The sequence below is a fragment of the Dermacentor silvarum genome, chromosome 7 (genome assembly GCF_013339745.2).
Source record: "Dermacentor silvarum isolate Dsil-2018 chromosome 7, BIME_Dsil_1.4, whole genome shotgun sequence".
NCBI classification, from domain to species: Eukaryota; Metazoa; Arthropoda; class Arachnida; order Ixodida; family Ixodidae; genus Dermacentor; species Dermacentor silvarum.
In genome coordinates, this window is record NC_051160.1 from 88276750 (window position 1) to 88298212 (window position 21463).

At 44.8% G+C, this 21463-nt stretch overlaps 1 protein-coding gene across 1 annotated transcript in view; it reads right to left on the reverse strand.

The window, feature by feature from the left end:
• Nucleotides 1-2163: 2163 nt before the first annotated feature.
• Nucleotides 2164-21463, reverse strand: part of LOC125946853 (uncharacterized) — a 51639-nt gene continuing 32339 nt past the window's right edge. The window contains exons 5-7 of the mRNA XM_049670943.1: nt 18817-18887; nt 9177-9272; nt 2164-2339 (exon numbers count right to left, since the gene is read on the reverse strand). Of these exons, the coding sequence (XP_049526900.1) occupies nt 2176-2339; nt 9177-9272; nt 18817-18887 (331 nt within the window). The 3' untranslated portion in view covers nt 2164-2175. The remainder of the gene's footprint in view (nt 2340-9176; nt 9273-18816; nt 18888-21463) is intronic.

Sequence of the window (21463 nt, forward strand, 5' to 3'; positions counted from 1 at the left end):
AGAGCGAAAGCTCTAGTACACCACGTCTCGCAAGGTAATTCATCGCGTCGCCGTGACCTTGCAAGCCGCCGGTGCGCAAGTGTGGCAGGTGTGACGTCACATGACGTGATCCGCTGCTGAAAGGTGTCGAAGATGCGCTCGCTCGGAGCCTCGCCGCTGCGGTACTGTGTGACTAAGCGAAGGTTTAACTGCTGCTTCGCCGGCGCTTCGTCGCTCAGTCTCGCCATGGATGACACACTGGCTGGGCCGTCTGTACGTGCACTTCAGTGCGAGCGCCAGACTGAATCCAAGCATCCAGTATATACAGCTACACGGCAGGCTGCGAAATCTCAAGCAAAGGCAAAGTGGGCTGCTGAAGCACCGGAGCAAAGGGAGGGGAAGATTAGCACATTGTAGAGAAGCTTAACAAGCGCGGAAGCGTGAAATAACGAAACCCTGTGTGCATAGTCTTTGCAAAGCCAAGTCTAACAGACATTTTGCTCGTTATAACTAGGTTTACAAGAGTTAAACCTCAGTCAATGACTTGTCTCGCTGGCGCGCAGCTTCAATGTTGAGTGGCTTCCATAGCAGATATATTGCAACACTTGGCCTCGCGCTTTGAGGCCAGCAGGCGTATACACACTCAGTGTAAGGATTTGCGGCGTAGTAAATCCGCACCATCTCGGCGTGGTGCATCTTCGGCCCCTCAGTCTTTTACGCCGTTGGATTGCGTTTTGGAGCCATGCATTTGTTAGACGTGGCGCTCTGCGTAATGGGGGACTCTCTTTATACTTTCACTAAGAGTATCCAGCACACTTCGTAGGCATATACCTGGTGTCCCAAGGCAATAACGTTATACCCACTTTCCACGAGTAACCTTTTTCACAACTGGTCAATGCACAACGCGCTCCACCGCATGTCGTTTCCATATCACACACACCACCACACATAAACCTTTGCCTTAACCCAAACGTCATAGACCTCTTACCGCTGAGAACCTCAATGTTCCGCCTAATGCAGTCCCCCACTGAATCATCCAGCAGCAAATCTGGTTTGTAGGCTAGGAGAGCTTCGCTTTTAAAAAGCTCATTTGTCCTTGTATTGACGAGCGCGCTGGTATAATTAAATACACATCGCCGCGCCTTTTTATTATCACCGCCGATCAAATGCACCAGCAGACCATGCGTCACATGAGACCGTACATGATTGACCGTGTACACCGTACAGACCGTAGATGATCCTTTCCCTCCCGCAGTCGTCCTTGGTTCTGACCTAACAACCTCGCAGTCCGAAGCCTTACTGGCTGTCTTTGCGAAGCACAAAGCCTGTTTCGATAGCTGTTCGCCGGTGTTTAGCCAAACTTCTGTGGCTACACACTGCATCGACACCAATGGTTCCATATAATACGACGACGCCACTATCATGTATCGCCGTCCGAACGAAAGGTCATGGAACAACAGATTGCTGACATGCTTGCGTGAAAGATAATGTGACCTTCATCTAGCTCGTGGGCCTCTCCCGTGGTTCCGGTAAAGAAAAGAGATGGCTCCGTTCGCGTTTGTGTCGACTATCGCGCGCTCAATCAGATCACAATGTATATATATATATATATATATATATATATATATATATATATATATGTATTAGGCAGACTGCTTGGCAAACAGCGGTTGCCTCAACCATTTTCTAGCTGTTGATTTATTATAGGACCCCCAGTAGAGGATGCTACTGCGTTGGAATATTCTTCAACATTTAAACCTAATAGCTAGAGATTCAAGCATGCCTAGTAAGAATTTACGCGGTTAATAATAAACGCAATCGTGAAATTATTCAAAAGCTGCACTAAAACAATCGTTCGTACGTGCATGTCGTTCACCATTTTTATAGTACAGTTATTAGTTAGCATAAATGACCACAATATTTGGAATGTGATCGTAAGCTCCAATACAACCAAAGCTGCATAGTAACGTTTGTCATACAAAAATTATAGTCAGAAGTCAATTGAGCAACAAGTCTCCACTTAAAAGCGTCAAGGATAGGATAGGAATAAACTTTATTTGTCCAGCGGTTAAAAGCGTCAAGAACATTTATTACTCCAACTGAAACAACGTTGGCTATCTTTCAAAATGCAATGTCGCATTGCTTATGAAAAGAAATAAAACACGCATTGCCGCATGACAAGGATATCTCGTCTCTTCAGTTCATCACTTCTGTCATATTGAACTGTTCCCCACAGTTGGCTCTGTCGTGAAATAGATCAGTAAGTGGTTGCAGACATAGCCTTTCAATTGCGTTGAAGCAGTCGTCTTCATCATTGTGGTGGGCATCCACAACTCCCCATAGGGCACATAGAAATTCCCCTACAGTAAGGCATGAAAAAAAAAGGTAAATGCACATGGTAAACCAATCACAATTAAATCCTTCAGAATGCTCGAATGCCACAACGACGTGGATTTGGGCTCACTATAATCAAAATTTGGCAGATTAGGCACGACAAAGATAGGATTACCATATGCCGGCCGACTGGCTTTAATGCGGTTTGCATAACAGCAACATATAAACCGTGTACCCTAGCTAACGTTAGCCAAGTTAGTCAACGAATAAAATAACAAAATGAATAAAATAACATTGTGCCAGATACATTTATAAGAGCTACGGGGTTCAGACATCAGAGGTATAACAACCTAACACAGTAGGTCTCAGGATCGTATTGTCGTCCTCGTTTTTTAAACATTTTTTTCGTTGGCCAGCTTGATTGCGGTTAGGTGGGATATCCTACGTACGCATAAAATCACAAGCAAGGCGAAGCAATTTAATGGAGAACGAAAAAAAAACAGAATGCCCTTATTTACATTGAAATGTTTATGAACATTAAACCCTTTTCGAATAAAACTACGCACGTTTTAATATTGCACCTCCATTCTCTTGCCTCGATAATGTAGGCATCCTACAATTATCTGTTCAATGCATACAGGTTCCGAAACATACACATTGCACCCTGCTTCAGTAATGTATACGCAGCTGAGCGCGCCTACGTTAACTTATGAGGGAGAGCCATGAAAAATTGCATGCTTTCTGCGATATGTAAACGTAAATTCCAGGCAACAGGACAAGACGAGAACACTCGAAAAAGGCCATTCATAAAGTTTTCACGAATCCTTCGTTTTAGAAAAATTGCTAGGCAATGGGCGCATGATATAGGAAAATGCCGCAATAAAATAGCGGGAATAGTGAACTTGTGTGGACGAAGCACTGTCGAACTCCGGCCAGAATGTTTGTAACACAACACGTAAGAGCTTGGTAAGCAGATGGCAAGGGCAGGAAAGGAGCCAAACCTATTTTACAGTTAAGTTGAAGGGGTGGCGGGGGGGGGGGGGGGGTGTTCGAAGGCATGTCGTGAGGACAAGGTTGGCACACTGTCTTTAGTCTGCAACCGGTATTGCACCCTGGAAATAACATATAAGTGTAGCTCCCTCTTGTAAAGCAGCCGTGTAAATTACGGGATCACAAAACAAATGGCATTGCCGAACTTTTGGACAATTTATTATGGGAGACCTGGGGGCAATTGCAATGTCTGGAAACGTATTAGTGTATACCACGAGCAATAAAATGGTGGACAATGGAGTTATATAGTGTGCAGTGTGCGTTTCGTGGGTTATTTGTAGATATTTTTGTAATTGAATCTACTAAGAAATACGGAGGGTTGCTTTGCTAAATTGCCAAATGTGAATTAAAATACGCAGTAAAAATGGGAAAACGTACAGCACAACCTTCTTGCACTGCGTGAAGATATTACTTTAGTTTAGGCTTGAACTTGTGAAGAGCCACGAGAACGAGGAAATCATTATATTTTTAAATCAAAATTGAAACTTGTACTCATTATATTATTTTATAAATTCACACAATATGGCGTGAGTGACAAGTATCCCCTTAAAACAATTCACCAATCACACACGCACAAAAAAAAGAGAATGCAAAAGTGTTAATGCTTGCTCGTAGCAAGAAACTGTCTAATATATATGAGTGTACTTTATGTGACGAATGGAAACCCCGAATATGCGACGTCGGTTATTGTTAACAGCCTCTTCACAAGGAGACAGCAACAATTCAGAATCAGCAAAAACTACCGCAGAAAAGTAAAAATTATGAAATTGCGAGCGTTTCTTACTGGCTATCTTACACAGATAAGTGTAGTGGTAATGGCTAGTGCTTTCACCTTGCATTCGAAAACAATTTTTTCACATAAGAGTAATAGCAGCTAGTTACAGCAATGTTCCTGGAAACACTGCTGAGTATGCAGCTGCAAACCGGGCGCCAGAGTTGGAAATAAGAGTAACAAATCTTCTTCTTGCACCTAGTGAAGTACGCTGGCCCCCGAAATAGATAGCATGCCGTCACGGCAAAAAAAAAAAAAAACTAGCTTGAATAGCAGTCCTAAAACTTCGCAGTTTTTAATTATAGGCACATAAAAAGAATTGCGAGTTCCGCCAAGCCTGACAAATCACAAAAAATTTTAACCTTTACTGAATCGCCTGCGGCTTTATACAGCGCATAGCGTTACCTTTCTTTGCGGGATAAAAAATGCCCCTAGTCTGCAGAGTACTTGTGGCCACTCACAGGAAGATGTACGGCCTCTCGCATGTTTAAATATATCGCGCGTGCGTGCATCACGCGTCATTTTAGTGTCTTTAAGCGTGAATAATCAGCGATAGTTAAAGGTACACCTTCTTCTCGAGTGCCCAAGGAACGAAATTTCAAAGCGAACAGTAAGGACAGAATAAATTCTATTACAGCGTCGACCATTCAACCTTAAGAAATTTCTCCAACCATGCCCAACAACGCGGAGAGTACATTCCTTGGCACATCAACTTTTATCTTACGAGCCACCCGTATCTTATGTCTAAATTAAACCATCCTTCTGTAATAGATAAATGTGTGATGCATGTCGAAAATTGCTATGTTGGCAAATGTTTATGCTGTATCTTAGGTATGCGTATGATGAAGGCACGGTGTGTGCACCCGTCTGTGAAACTGTAAACTGCAGGTGTCCTCGGAAAATTCGAAGTACTTGTGTACATACGCAAATGTACACGTGATTATCTTCGGTGGGTTTCCGGACTCATGTACATAGTTTTGTATAATTCCTGACAGTCTGCTCTGGAAGATACATTTGTGCAACACTTTGTTGCAAAAATGTGTGATAATGTATTTCTCTACCAAGCGACGAGGAGTTGCCATATCTCCGTAAAGGCGCCAAGCTCGCCTTTTACATCACATCAATAATCTCCTTCTCACATCGATATTCTCCTTGTCTTAATGCGTCAATCTGCATAAACCCATAGTTATTGTGAACTCAATAAGTTCCATTTGCACCCATTCAGAGCTTAATATGTGCCTGATCGAATGCATTGAAGCAAAGAGCGAAACTATACGAGTTCTGTTACAACAGAAGCTGCTCAGGTTCAGTGTCAGTCTGAATACCTATACACAAAAGCTGTATGACAAACTTGTGGCAAGTATACAATGACGTTACTAGTAAACCGGGACTAATATTTCTGACATGTGAAAATAGTCCGTCTGTAAGAGTCGATCTAGTATACTTGTCCATTTCGTCTGCTGCTGAACTTCTCATTGGCTGGACTGGAGTGCGTTTTGGCAGGAGCCACGAGCCAATCAGCACCAAAGTTGCAGACGAAACTGACATGTCCAATAGATGGACTGTTACAGCATACCTCCCCAGGTTAGATGTTTTAATGTCTCCAGCGGGATGTACGAGGACGCCATTGTTCGACATTGCGAACTTTTTTTTATTGTCCCGATCAATATTGTCACGCTATGTGTGTGAATGCTAAAAGAATGCAGATTATTAACAGTGGTAGTTTACACAGCGTTGTTCATTGTCGACTGATTTGAAGCTTACGCAACCGTGAAACGTTATCAGGAAATAACACGTTGTGACATTTGTGGCTCTAACGAAGGTTGTACTAAACATTTCGTTGTGTACTCTCTTATACAAATACCAGACCATGGATTCCAGTTGGCTTCTAACAATTTCGTGACATACAATCGGGCAACAGGGACTATTCTCTGCAGTAAATTATCAAATTTTACATGGCAAACCAATAATATAAATACGAAGCAAACTATTTCGGAGGTCCCCGCAAATTTTTTTTTTCTAATAATGTCACTTTCCGTCTACTTTGTCAATACGAATTAGGGCTTGTAAAGCCATCATCAGCATATTATTACGTCCACTGCAGGACGAATGCCTCTCTCAGTGATCCCCAATTACCAGTGTCTTGCGCAATAGTTGATACCAATGTGCTCACACACATTTCCTAAAATCTTCACCCCAACAAATTTTCTGTCCTCCTCCACTGCGCTTCGTTTCCCTTGGCACACATACTTCTAATGGTCCACAGGTTATCTGCCCGACGCATTACATGGCCTGCAAAGCTTCATTTTTCAGAGCGCAGCTCTTAGGCGCCCGGTGCTGCGGCGAGCGTCGGCGTTGTCCCTAGGCGTAACTGAGCGAACGAACACCGAGAAAGATGAAAGCGAAGGCCGAGCGCAGCGTGAGAAGAAATGCGTGGTGCCGCTCAAGACGGATGATGACCGCTACGACGTGGCGCCAGATACGGCCGCCATCTACGCATCCGCGGCAACGGCGGCACCGGCCGAGTGGGGAAAATAAAAAGAACCAGAAAGTTCGCCTTCTCGCATAGCGTTCGCAACAAGCGTTTCCCGGTGAAGATTACGGTTGCATAAGCTGCCCGGTATCTGTGTGGTTGGTCTATATAGTATAGCGTCGCGCATCGCGGCTCTGCCAGTCGGTGCGGGGATAGGTGCGATGCCACAATACGTATATCGCGAAATGAAAACATGTGCAGAGCTGCGCTCAAATTTCGCATTAGGGAGTATCGTAATCATCGGTGAATTGTTTTTCTTAATGTGAACTGGAATACGGGTTATCCCCGTTTGCCCTTCATCCACACTGCTCTCTTCCGGGCTGTTAACGCTAGGCCTAACATTTTCTTGTGTGTGTGTGTGTGCGTTTCTCGAGCTTCTTTGTTAGCCTGCAAGTTGAATCTCCGTATGTTAGCAAGGGTAGAGTGCATGACAAGAGCCAAATGACGAAGCTTTAAGGACGACGAACGCGTACGGCCGCTAAGTAAGTACTAGACAAGTTTGGTCACTGGGTTGGCTTAAGACGGTACATAAAAAGATAAATAGATAAAAGTATAGGCTCGAACGCCCGAAGTAGTCAATTAAATTCAGGGAATTTACGTGGCAAAACCATGATTTCGATTATGAGGCACGCTGTAGGGAAGGACTCCGGCTTCAGTTTAAGCGCCAGGGGACATTCGACGTGCCTCCCGCCCCCCTCCAATTCACAAGACACGGGCGTTGTGTTGCATTTCGCCCCCATCGAAATGTGGCAGTCACGGCCGGGATTTCTTCCCGCACAGTCGTGCTTATCAGCTATAGACAATAGTCGCCAAGCCACCGCGGCGGCTACCTAAAGCAGTCAAAGACTGGTAATCGCACAAAAACAATCCGATAACATTCCTATAATAATTTTTAATGTTATATAACCTTGCACAGGTGCTTTGAAGCAGAGAATGGCGACGGAATGTAGATAAGGCGTGATAGTGCCCGCCTGCTGACGACGTGAAAACGCCGTGACGACGATATATTGAAGACGGTGGAACAGTGACAACGGTATGACTACAAAGCAGTGATCACAGTGAAATGAAGGTGACGATATAACAACGACGGCATGAACACCGCGGCGTATTTGTGTTCGACCTCACGTAAATCTGCAGGGAATGCAGTAGCATGTGCTGCATCATCAACGCGTGCTGCGCACTGCGACGCACCCTCATGCACGCTTACGTAGATCACCTACCCCGCCGGGCAGCCTCTGTGTGCGTTATATTTTGCATAATATCTGGTGCTATAGTTTCAACTATGTCTGGTACCGGGCAATCAGCAAGACAGAAATAGCAGCATGAGTGCAAAAGTCGAAGGAACAGGCAACAAAAACTCGGCTTTGAAATAAGTACCCCCCCCCCCCCCCAAAATATTCACTGAGGTTTCTCAACGCAAGAAAAAAATTTGTCTCAAGAAATTATTTTGTTACAAAATAACAGGCTTGGATATGTCTATACTCTGCACATTTGAAATTAGTCGAGAGGAGCTATAATAAATGCATCTCTTTAGTAACTTGAAAATGTATGAAGGTCTTGCAAACATACCATTGCGTTAGTACTGAAAGTTGGGCGAGTTGGTATCTATTAAGTTGTGTTGAGTTGTACCATTGCGTTGTGTCCGATTATCTTGCATTGGTGGTATATAGGTTGTCAACATTCCAATCAACGAGAAATGTAGATAACGACGCCTTTATTGAACTTGTCTTATTGACTCATTCCTGTTGGTAGTCCACTTTTGCAAGTTTACTATAATTTACAAATTCGTCCATGTTCACGCCCCGTTATTCAAGTAGACGGAAGCAGATGACCCAAGTAATGCTTCTTACAAGGCAGATGACATGCATGTAATAGCGTCTTCATCTATGAAAACAAAAATTAGGCTCCCGCTAGTTTTGTAGCTTTCATACATAGAAACAATATGGATTTCAATTGACATTATGGCGGGGGAAGAAAAACAAACCCCTCGTTCCAGATATATGCAGTACAGAAATTATGACTGAAAAGAATCCTTGACACACCTTTTTTCAAATATTATGTCAGCAATGCTGCCTGACGGGACCATTTTTTTAAAGTTCGAAACAACAATTTCTGTCGCATCATGTCTGTAAACCTAATGTGCGAGGACAGTAACGCTATTCGGAAAACAGAATGCATCCTACAACATAAGAATGTCCTACACTGACTTCCCGGAAGAAAAAGCGTCATTGGTAATGTTAACTTTCACCAGCTTCATTTTTTTAATTAGGGAAGAAAGAGGCACTGCTTTAAATGTAGCCCATTTCCGTTTTTTTTTCTCAGGTCTATTTATGTAGAATTTGAGTTTCACAATTCTAATGTTCATGTACATGCCACTGCAGCTATGCCGGAAATCAGGTAATAGGGAAGAAAAATATTGCCTTGCCGACGAAGCACTTGCTGAAAAGTTGGTGCACTCTATGTTACTGCAATTTTCTTTCTTTAGTATCAGTCGCCTGCATAACTTACCAGTTATGGTTTCGGCTATCTTAAAAACAGCGCATGTCGACGTTGCAGCCAAGACCTTGTATTTTCTCCTGAAGTCGAAAGGCAGCGGGGCTTGCTCTGTGAAAGATACACCTTGTGGACTTTTTACAGAAACTTTTTTAGGTACCATTATTTATGACGTTTACTTAACCAGCTCCATATTTTAGGTAGCTCGAATTATTTCATTCTTCTATGATGGTTAAGTTTTTCCTTTGCACGCTTTTCAATGCAATAATTATTTGTGAATAGTTAAGACTCGAGACAACTCTCCCCGCATGCTTTCATAAAAAATGGAGGTACTAAAGCTGAATTTCGATTTCTGAAGTGGTAATTTGAAGGCAGACATACTTCAACATTCTAAAATCATCTAGTATTAGGGAGAGTGTAAAGTTCAAATAGGCCGTACTTGTTATGTATTGCGACTGTGCAGATCCCAAGACTGGCACCAACCTATTACTAGAATGAGTATTTCATAAGAGCACTTAGTTCAAGAAGACTTTCACGATACCTATCTGGCGCATGCTCCATTTTATTAAAGAGCGCAAAAAACAAACCACGAAAGAAATAAAGTGAGCATGTGCCAAGCGCTTGTCACACGTCCACGCGTATTTTATCGTGGTGCGTTCATATTGCTGCGGTGATTAATCATGTCAGGCCCTTCGATTACCCGTTTCGATATAGTTTATTATAAATGTTTGCCCAAGCGATACTGCGTGCCGCACACAGTGAAAAGAGACAGTTTCTCCGCACTCCCTACTTTCACTGTCTTAGCCCGCTGGTTTAGACAAAACGGTCGTGGCTTCGCATCGGAGGTACCTTTTTTGGCTTCTGCATTGTCGGTCATGTTCAGTAATATTGAAATCAAAGGAAAAGCTACCACGAAAATGGGCGCACATTCGCCAACACTGTTATCTTTGAACACTGCAACTTCGCGTACAGCATATATATATATATATATATATATATATATATATATATATATATATATATATATAGCGTACACTGCAATGTACCTGGTTGGACATTACATTGAGAAAATACCCTCGTACTGGAACACCGACACATTGAATTCGAAACCTTTGTTACAAGCTTTGCGACAATCACTTCTACGTTTCAATAACCACGGCTAGCCCGGATAGTTACGGCTGTTGTATATTACGGGGCTTGATACATCCGTACACAATGTAGAGATTGAAATTAAAGTATGATTACTGTAAGCCTTCCTTTCGTAATTGATGTCGTCGAATGTTTTTCGGGAAACTACTTAATAATTAACAACTAAACTAAACAAAAGTGGGCATAGTTTCTGTCTTGTTTATATGTCTATCAATCATTATTTCGCAGCGAGGAGTGTCTAAAATAATTACTGGCTGACCTCCGCTTCTCTGATCATAGTTCCCATACGTTTCAAGAATTTCTTATTTTAACTTCTTGCATGTCTATCTCTTCAACCTAAAGCAGCACTTGAGCATTTCATATGTTCACATGCTTTCAATATAAAGAGGGACGTTCGTTTTGGGGTATAACCCTATCATCATCATCATCATCAGCCTATATTTATGTCCACTGCAGGACGAAGGCCTCTCCCTGCGATCTCCAATTACCCCTGTCGTGTGCTAGCGTATTCCATCATGCGCCTGCACATTTCCTAACTTCATTACTCCGCCTAGTTTTCTGCCGTCCTCGACTGCGCTTCCCTTCTCTTGGTATCAATTCTGTAACCCTAATGGTCCACCGGTTATCCATCCTACGCATTACATGGCCTGCCCAGCTCCACTTCTTCCGCTTAATGTCAATTAGAATATCGGCTATCCCAGTTTTTTCTCTGATCCACACCGCTCTCTTCTTGTCTCTTAACGTTAGTCCTAAGATTTTTCATTCCATGGCTCTTTGTGCGGTCCTTAACTTGTTCTCGAGCTTCTTTGTTAACCTCCAAGTTTCTGCCTCATATGTTAGCACCGGTAGAATGCAATGATTGTACACTTTTCTTTTCAACGACAGTGGTAAGCTCCCATGCATGATTTGGCAATGCCTGCCGTGGGCACTCCAACCCAATTTTATTCTTCTGTAAATTTCTTTCTGTGAGCGTCTTGTGAGTCAGGGTCCCCTGTGAGTAACTGACCTAGATAAACGTACTCCTTTACAGGCTCTAGAGACTCTAGACTCTATAACCCGATATTGGGCCATTATTTCACACCAAACGAAAGTTATAAAAACCGGCAAAGCCAAATTTCTCGCTGAAGTCAGCCCTGCCATAAATAATAATATTAAATGCAGGTGTTATGTAACGAATGAACGCGGCACACATCTTGGGAGCCAGTGGTTAAGATACATTACAATATTGAAGTATTGTGATATATATCATCATCATCATCATCATCAGCCTATATTTTATGTCCACTGCAGGACGAAGGCCTCTCCCTACGATCTCCAATTACCCCTGTCTTGCGCTAGCGTATTCCAACTTGCGCCTGCGAATTTCCTAACCTCATCATCCCACCTGACTTTCTGCCGTCCTCGACTGCGCTTCCCTTCTCTTGGTATCCATTCTGTAACCCTAATGGTCCACCGGTTATCTATCCTACGCATTACATGGCCTGCCCAGCTCCATTTCTTCCGCTTAATGTCAACTAGAATATCGTCTACCCCCGTTTGTTCTCTGATCCACACCGCTCTCTTCCTGTCTCTTAACGTTACTCCTAATATTTTTCGTTCCATCGCTCTTTGTGCGGTCCTTAACTTGTTCTCGAGCTTCTTTGTTAACCTCCAAGTTTCTGCCCCATATGTTAGCACCGGTAGAATGCAATGATTGTACACTTTTCTTTTCAACGACAGTGGTAAGCTCCCAGTCAGGATTTGGCAATGCCTGCCGTATGCACTCCAACCCAATTTTATTCTTCTGTAAATTTCTTTCTCATGATCAGGGTCCCCTGTGAGTAACTGATTATGAAAAGGCATTCGATTCAGTAGAGATACCAGCAGTCATAGAGGCATTGCGTAATCAAGGAGTAGAGGAGGCATACGTGAATATCTTGGCAAATATCTACAAGGATTCCACAGCTACCTTGGTTCTCCACAAGAAAAGTAGAAAGATACCTATCAAGAAAGGGGTCAGGCAAGGAGACACAATCTCTCCAATGCTATTCACTGCATGCTTAGAAGAAGTATTCAAGCTCTTAGACTGGGAAGGATTAGGAGTGAGGATCGACGGCGAATATCTCAGCAACCTTCGGTTTGCAGATGACATTGTCCTATTGAGCAACAATGGAGAGGAATTACAACAAATGATTGAGGACCTTCATCGAGAAAGTGCAAGAATTGGGTTGAAGATGAATATGCAGAAGACAAAGATAATGTTCAATAGCCTGGCAAGGGAACAAGAATTCAGGATCGCCAGTCAGCCTCTAGAGTCTGTAAAGGAATATGTTTATCTAGGTGATATATATATATATATATATATATATATATATATATATATATATCAGTGGCGTAGCCAGAAATTTTGTTCGGGGGGGGGATGGGCTCAGGTTGCAGCGCGGCCTCCTCCTTATAGAATTTGTCGAGGGATCAAATACATGAATAATAACTGCATTGCCACTGCCATTGTACATTAGATGCTGCAAACGAATTATTGAACGCTACGCACTGTGATTACAAGTATGAAATTTTTCATAAAAAATATATTCGTACGTCCCCAAAATTGTGGCAGAAATAACTGATATCAATGCTTCCGCATTTTTTGTCTTTTTAATAAGTACAGAAAATATCGCACGAACTTTAGAACTATATCAGTTCAAAACCATAAAGGCCATGAAATTAACAAGTTGAGGACAATATTTTGATGAATATATGTCATTCACGAACGTTGTTTACATTTTTGTACATATGCAACGGCCAGGGAAAAACCTCAATGACGCTGTCCTTCATTGTAATGGATTGCGCAGGAGCAGCTGTTACCAGTCGTGTATTGTGAGTAATTGCACCAAAATTATAGTCGCAACAGTCAGTACATATAAAAAACAGTTCTGCAAAAATATACATTAGAAAGGCGAAGATAGAATGGAATATACAAATGCGAAGATACAACTTAATAAAGGGCAAACAAGTGTCGCTGGAAACAAAGTTCACTGCTTGTATATACACAAAACCTCGCAACAAGATATTTAAATGTACGTATAAGTATCCAATAAATCTACGTATCTAAGCAAACGTCACTGTATATAATGCGTCAAGCAAGACAAGTAAACATGTTGCTCAGTCACAGATAGTAAACTAGATAGATAGTAAAAAAAAGAAAGACAGACGATCCAGGCAAGAACAATGCTATGATCGCAGAGATCGTGATATGTACTTGGGCCATGCTGCAGTCGCGCCAGCACTATATGGGTAGAATAATAGAGGAAGGTGCAGAAATCAGTACGAAAATGTGCATTTTAGCTGCCTGTACAGTGGCAACAATTATTATGCACCCAAAATCAAAGAATGCTATTGCTTTGCTTCAAAAAAGAAGAAAAAAGCAGGTAGCCAAAAAGCAAAGAAAAGGACAAACGAAAGCCACAGGTGATGTGGCAAGTTGAACTACCCAATATCCGAGTGTGTTTGTTGCGAAACGCTGCTTGGGCCGGGCTTTCAATGAGCAAGGTCGGTCAAAATTGGTTATTGTTGTCCTCGTAATTTTCGTATTCGCATGATAATTTTGATCATGACGCTAGCTGTTACAATAAATGGTGAAAATTTCGGTGGTTTTAAAAGCTAATGGACAGTCATACGTTTTCATAATTACGAGTTCTGAAGACACAGAGCTTTTTACATGAATTGATCTGTGCTGCTTCGCTGTCTAAAGGACAAACTTCACTCGGCGGGGAAGTTTAGCAAAGCGGTCAATGACTTCAGACACGTTGATGCCGATGTCTCTGTGGGCGTATAAGAGATTCAGCCTAACCATGCGTTTCTCAGACATTGCAGAGCGCAAGTAGCGTTTTAGTAATCTCAGGTTTTAAAATATTTGTTCTGCGCTGGCAGTGGTCAAGAGAAGGGTGACTAGAATCTTCAGCAGTTTGTACACATTTACACAGAACCTCCAGTCGCAATGAGAGAGGGCATCTATTCTGGTGCTAAAACCTAACTACACTTCTTCGATGTCGTTGGCATCCTTGTTTAGGTACCTTGCACAAACAGTAAGCTGTTCGATTCCAGCAATATACGTCGTTTCGTCAGCAAGTACGGAGAAGTAGCTGCGGCGTTTACCTTTGCCCCTAGGCTTTCTTTGATGATTTCACCAAAAATTTCCACAATGTGGTTTTGTACATCTGGGCTTAAATACGAGGCATTACTGGGGCAACTTTCCAAATGGTTCTTCAGATTTGTATCTCCACAATTAGCTCGCATGCGAAGAAGCGCTTTGAAAATACCAGTATTTGCAGCCGGGGCTTTGCTTTAATCCATAGGACAACTGTCCCTATGGCCACGAACAGCCAGACTTTGTCGCCCGCTAAAAAGAACTGTCTCAATAATAGGCCGCTAAATTTCTTCTGTTTTCTCTTATTTTACTTTGCCTGCCCTGGTCCAGCTGATAGATCACATTGGGTGCGCTTCCTGAAAATGTTTGGAGTGTAATGAAGCAGAGGCCGCCCCTGTGTATGTGCCGACTGATAAGGAAGACGAAGTATCGTGCCGTGATCGCGCGTGAGCCCCGTGCTACAAAAAGCCCTTGCAGTGCCACCTTTACGTAGCGTTCTTGCAACGTTATCGACGACAATAAACCTCGTCGCATTTGGTGGAGGTTGCTGAGATCCTGCGCCTCGTCCTGGAGCTCCGCACTCGAACCCTGCCAACACCAACACTGTCGACCGGCACTATGCCTGATCCAGCCACTTCGTTGCCTGCACCACCGGCTGCCACTGTCGTCTGCGCCGGCGTCCCTCTTCATCGCGACCCACTCATTTTCAGTGGGATCGCCGAACACGACGTGGAAGACTGGCTCTCATTGTACGAACGTGTATGTGCTCATAACAAATGGGACGACCAGTCTGAGCTCTCCTAAGTGTCTTTCTACCTCGCCGACGTAGCCAAACTGTGGTTCTTCAACCACGAATCAGACTTTTCAAGCTGGTCAGCATTTAAGACACTTTTTGCCGAAGTCTTTTATCGCCCCGTTGTGCGTAAGATACGCGCTGAATAGCGTCTGCGCCAGCGCGCACAGCAGCCTGGAGAGACATTCACCAGCTACATAGAGGATGTTCTCGATTTGTGCAAGCGGGTAAATCCCACCATGTCAGAGGATGACAAGATCAAGCATATCCTCAAAGGCATAGAGGACGGCGCATTCCAGATGCTGCTGGCAAAAAGCCCAACGAGCGTGCCCGTCCTTACTAACTTATGTCAGATATTTGAAGAGCTGCGCCGCCAACGTTCCATCGCCCGCCAAAACATTAAGCATGCCGATTCTGTCTCGAGCATTGCGATTTCTGCGGACCTTCTGCCCAACTCGACCCCATCGCAACATATAAAAGCTTTTATTCGTGAAGAGGTGGCCAGGCAGCTATCGCTGCTGCCTCATAGCTACGCACCTTCGGCAGCTTTGAGTCCAACGCTACAGCAAGCCATCCGGAATCAGATATCGGAAGCGCTTCCTGCAGCTCCTACAACCTCCCTACCCAATCCTTTAAGTGTGCCGCTGCCCTATACCGACTTTCCCAATCACCCTACGTCGCTACCGCTCAATGCGACGAGGTTTATTGTCGTCGATAACGTTGCCAGAACGCTACGTAAAGGTAGGCACTGCAAGGCCTTTTTGTAGCACGGGGCTCACTCGCGATCACGGCACGATACTTCGTCTTCCTCTTCAGTCGGCACATACACAGGGGTGGCCTCTGCTCCATTACAGGAGAAACTTATCGGCTGCCAGCTGACAGTCACGGTGATATTTAGTATTTTCGTGTATAGAAGATTGCGAGCGCGTGCCTCCATCTATGGAATGGCGTGAATACGAGGGCTCCAGTGTGCGCATGTTGGCCCAAGTTTAAAAGAACACTAAACCCGTAAAGTTTATACCCACAAAGTTCGCAATTGAAATCCATGCGCTCCGTAGATTCCACGGCCGCTGCGAGATGCCGCGACGCGCCCGTTCGCTGTCGAAAAGCCCTTGAAACTTTGTGCTCGGATGGGGCTCCTTGCGTTATGTGACTCCAAGCGCAGAAGCGTTGCCACGAAATCCAGCTCGATTTCTCAAGGGTCGTGCCGAAATGTCTTTTCGAGCGTGAAACAGACATTGTAGACAAAATGCCTAATGATTCCCGGTGCCGGTGGTTGTTCTGGTGGGTGCCGGGAAAAAATTTCGGGGGGGGGGGGGGGGCTGCAGCCCCATCAGCCCCCCCCCTTCCCTGGCTACGCGCCTGATATATATATATATATATATATATATATATATATATATATTCGTAATAAGAAGATATAAAGATGGAATATTCCGGTTTTCACCTAACACTGAAGCAATGATTGGCGTAGATAAACGTACAATATATCCAGCACCTATGGCCATTTTGTGATTGAAAACTTGTTACTTTTCTAGTAGCTGTTTTTATTTCGATACGACAGTGGCCAATTGCATCGCACTTACCGGACGTCAGTTACATGCAAACGATAGTAACGATTGGAAGCGAAATGACGCCGCGCTGACGTCGCTAGCTCTGCCTTGCCTAATGTAGACGTGGCATTGAGAATATGTTTACCCAACTAGATTACGTTCAAAACAGCGCTATTCCACAATTTATGAATAGTTTTTTTTGCAAGGGCGTATATTGGGAACCAGTAAAGGCAAAACGACAAAAGGTAAGAATGATCATGTACGTCAACAAGAGCCTGCGATGTACGCAAAAACATCGCACCTCCTGCGACGCATGCCCGTGTGCACAGCGCTTTGTACTTTTTATTGCGATAGCAATTATATGGACACTCAAAAGCAGATTTCTGCCGTCGGCGTCGCCGTCGCCGTCGCCGTCGCCGTGAGGTTCCGTATGACGTCATTTGGAGATGAAATCGTCGCCGTAGTAAGTGGTTCTTGAGGGAAAGGGAAAGGTTGGCGCTATCTTCTGCAGCCCTTGAGGGAGCACGGCTCAGCGCCAAATCGTCGCCGCGCGCCGAACGCTGTATGTGCGAGTGAAAGGGCGCGAGGGGCGCGTCTTTCACGGGGAGTGAACGCACGGCGGAGAACAAACGCGCGTTCTGCGCCGTGCTCGCTTAAGGGCTGCAGAAGTAGGCGTCTCTTTTCTCCTTTACAATCACCATATATGTAGAGCAAACGCGCCTTCTTCGGACACGCGAGAGGCCGTGGGGGAGGGGGAGGGAAGGGAGGCGACGTTTAGCTGCGGCACCAAGTGCCTATTTATATCAGAGGCTCCAGCAACAGTCACCAACGCCGCACGCATTTTGAGCTAACGCGGGCAAAACGCCGATGGCGTCGACAACAGTTCTGCGTGTTGTTGCTACCAAAGCCGCTCACCTTACTTCGTATGACATTGCTGTGTTGCTATCGCATTCATTGCTTCGCCCTTAGGGCGAAACTGTGACCTTTTTTTCTTTGGATCTATTTGTTTTTGTTTTTGGAGTAACTTGATTACTTTTGAACGTAATTATAGTGCATGGCAATGAGCCTTGCTAGAGTTGAGTAAATCACATAGTTTGCGGACAACTCCGTTTCTTATTACATGATACTGTTAGTGATTTTGCTTGTGTAGGTAGTTTAGGTAGCTTTGCTTGTTGAAGCAGTGAGCGCCAAAAGGCGGTCACTGCTTGAGCTAGTTGTTCGCACACGTTGCGGAAAATCCCGAACTTTGGCTTGCCAGACAGCAGAGCCCCCAATTTGTTCCCGATTTGTCGGCAAGACAACATACAACACCAATTTCTCCGCGGCTTTCATGTTCCAAAGTAACACCCGAATTTTACCCACTAAATTTCAAAAATATCAAACCCTGAAACGAAGAACCCAAAACATAAATCAACAGCTGTGCATGCTTCACAGAAACCCTAATGATGTAATTACTTGAGTGATATTGCACACAACTGTTATGTAGTTGATTTTTTTTAATGAGCCGTGACCCATCTGTTCTGAGTATCATATTGCTATAATAAAAACACACTAATTCGTTATTATTTACAAATTGTGTGCAAAAACCTCATTTCCTGATTTTTCTTAATGCGACAGCTTTACGCGAAAATCATTCGTCGTCGGCGTTTCACAAAAAGTGCTCCAAAAATGGCCCTCGGCGCAAAAAGTAAAAACAGGTGAAAAAAAATGCTCGGATTCACGTGGTATTTCTCAGGGAGGTTGCTGTATACAAAGCAAATAATGCCTTTGAAAAGAAAATTTCGTAGATTTTGGTCCTGGTGGGAATGAAACCCGGCTTCGGGGGTGCGAGGCGAGAATGTTTCCCTGATACCGTGGTGGCTCCATGATTCTGGTTGACTAAAGGCCTAGTGCGTGCGTTAATCAGCGCGTTAATGAGCACGTTGATGCATGCAATGAGCGCATTTATGACGTTCCGAAGTCTACACCCGCTATAATGCCTTCGCATTCCCATATGCAAGCAATGTAAGTGTCTCCACCGAATGCTTTTTATCTTACCATCGAGAACTCTCAGCTTGATTTCAGTCTCTCCATTTGTCTTTTGCACCTTGAATATGATATCAGCAGTACTGAAATTGTAAAATAAAAAAATAAGTCAGAATCCACCCTAGTGGTGCTTTGTAGCAATAATGTTATGTTTATTGTCACTGACGTGTCTCCTTCAAGCAGGCTGCAATGACAAAAAAAGTACTTTCTAGTTTAATTTCTAATCTCTTACAGCAAGATGTCTACTGTGCCGATTTCTCCGTCAATAAATTTAGCATGGCTGCGGCGATAATCGCAAATGCCATTCAAATGACACGCCTTCGATACGAATTGTCTGAGACGCCGTGCGCATGAAACATTGCTGCTCCGTACAACGGTTACTGTTATTACATATGCTGCTGAGTTCCAGCTTTCGGGCATCACAAGGCGCGTGTTATGTTCTAAAGGGGATTGCGCATTTTATGCCTCTAAACCTAGATGTCCGATATTTTAGGCGTGGACTGGCGTCATCTATGGTGTTCTGTCAGAACTGCGCTAGCTGTTTCGACGCCAGGGGAGTTCAAACGCGCAGTAATAAAAATGTTATTTGTTCGCGCGCCTAATTGTTTTCTGCTAATTGGTTCACTTTGCGTGCCCAACACCTGGGACGCTCGCACTCAATGTGCTCTGTTTTAACGAACAGATGCGCTCCCCTGCTTAATGAACGCAATGTGCGTCCTTTTGTCGTTTTCGTTGTTCAAGGTTTCATTTCTGCGTGCGTTCTGGTAATTTTTCTTATTTTGTTCAACAAAATGTTTTTTTTTTTCATTCAGGAAACCGGCTACGAGTGTCCGATGAAACGGCGGATAAAATTCTGCTAGGAATAGCCACAGGGAACTCATCGGATATCGTCTTATCACATTGTCACCAAAACTCTATAGTTGACCCTAGCTTTTGCCACCTCTAGGCGAGATAGAGTAAACATATTGTTACGCGAAGAACCAGTCAGTAAGACTACCAACTATTTACAGGTTGTATTTACAACAGCGGTTGCAGCGCTGACCGGTTAGACTCACAGCGCGAGTCCAGCTCCTTCTTCCTCTTCTTTTCTCGAGTGATGGCGCCCGCGTGCATCGTTCAAACAACCAAATACCACACGTGTGTAGCATAATCCCCCGGCGGCAGAGCGACGTCCCGGAGCGTCTAAATGTCATCGCTGGGAGGGTGATAGTGCTTCAGTCGTGTAACGTGAACAATATCACTGGACTGGGAAGCAGTTGGGGCGTCAGGGCGATCTCGTAGGTGACGGGAGTCACGGCACGAAGCACTCGGTAGGGGCCTGTGTAACGAGACAGCAGTTTTTCCGACAGGCCGACCTGACGCGACGGAGACCATAGAAGCACCAAAGAACTAGGCGGGAAGTGCACGTCTCGGTGTCGCTGGTCGTACAAACGCCTTTGACTCTCTTGGGAGTGCAGAAGGCGGTCACGGGCAACTTCCCTTGCGTGGGCAGCGCGGGCGACGGCATCAAGGGCATATTCACTGGTGGGCGCTGCGTGAACAGGGAGGGTTGTGTCGAGGGGCAGTGCTGGTTCTCGGCCGAACAGAAGCAAAAATGGCGAAGAACCGGCTGTGTCGTGGCGCGAGGTATTATACGCAAAGGTGACAAACGGTAGAGCGAGGTCCCAGTCAGTGTGGTCAGAAGAGACATACTTCGCGAGCATGTCTGTGAGAGTGCGATTAAGACGCTCCGTGAGGCCATTAGTTTGCGGATGGTATGACGTGGATAGCTTGTGCCTCGTGGCACAGGACTGCGGGATGTCCGCGATAACTTTTGACAGGAATGTCCGGCCACGGTCTGTGAGAAGTTGTCGCGGAGCTCCATGTAATAAAATCACGTCGCGTAGAAGAAAATCGGCAACATCTGTGGCGCAGCTTGTAGGGAGCGCTCGGGTGATGGCGTAGCGCGTGGCGTAATCTGTGGGCACAGCGACCCACCTGTTCCCAGAGGTAGAAACAGGAAAAGGACCAAGTAAATCTAAACCAACCCGAAAGAATGGTTCCGCGGGAATGTCAATTGCTTGAAGGCACCCAACAGGGAGCGTCGACGGTGTCTTGCGTCGCTGGCATTTCTCACACGCAGCTACGTATCTTCGAACGGAGCGAGCAAGCCCAGGCCAAAAGAAGCGTCGGCGGATCCGGTCGTAGGTACGTGACACACCGAGGTGACCGGCAGTGGGGAGGTCGTGAAGTTCGTGGAGAACAGCCGAGCGAAGGTGTTTAGGGATCACAAGGAGTAATGCTGGGCCGTCGGGGTGAACGTTGTGGCGGTAGAGTACGCCATCTTGAAGTTTGAATAAGCGAAGGGAGCTGTCGGCAAGTGACGATTCCAGGCGCTCAATGATGATACGCAAGGACGGGTCACTGCGCTGCTCGTCGGCGACATGGACCAGTGGAAAAACCGAGAGAACGCAGGCGCCGCTGTCAGGTTCAGACGTAGAGGTCGTGTCTTGGACTGGGTAGCGAGAGAGACAATCGGCGTCCTGGTGTTGGCGTCCCGACTTGTACGTCACTGTGTAGGGATATTCTTGTAGTCGGAGAGCCCAACGACCGAGACTGCCAGTAGGATCCTTGAGCGACGAAAGCCAACACAGCGCATGATGGTCTGTGATTACTAAGA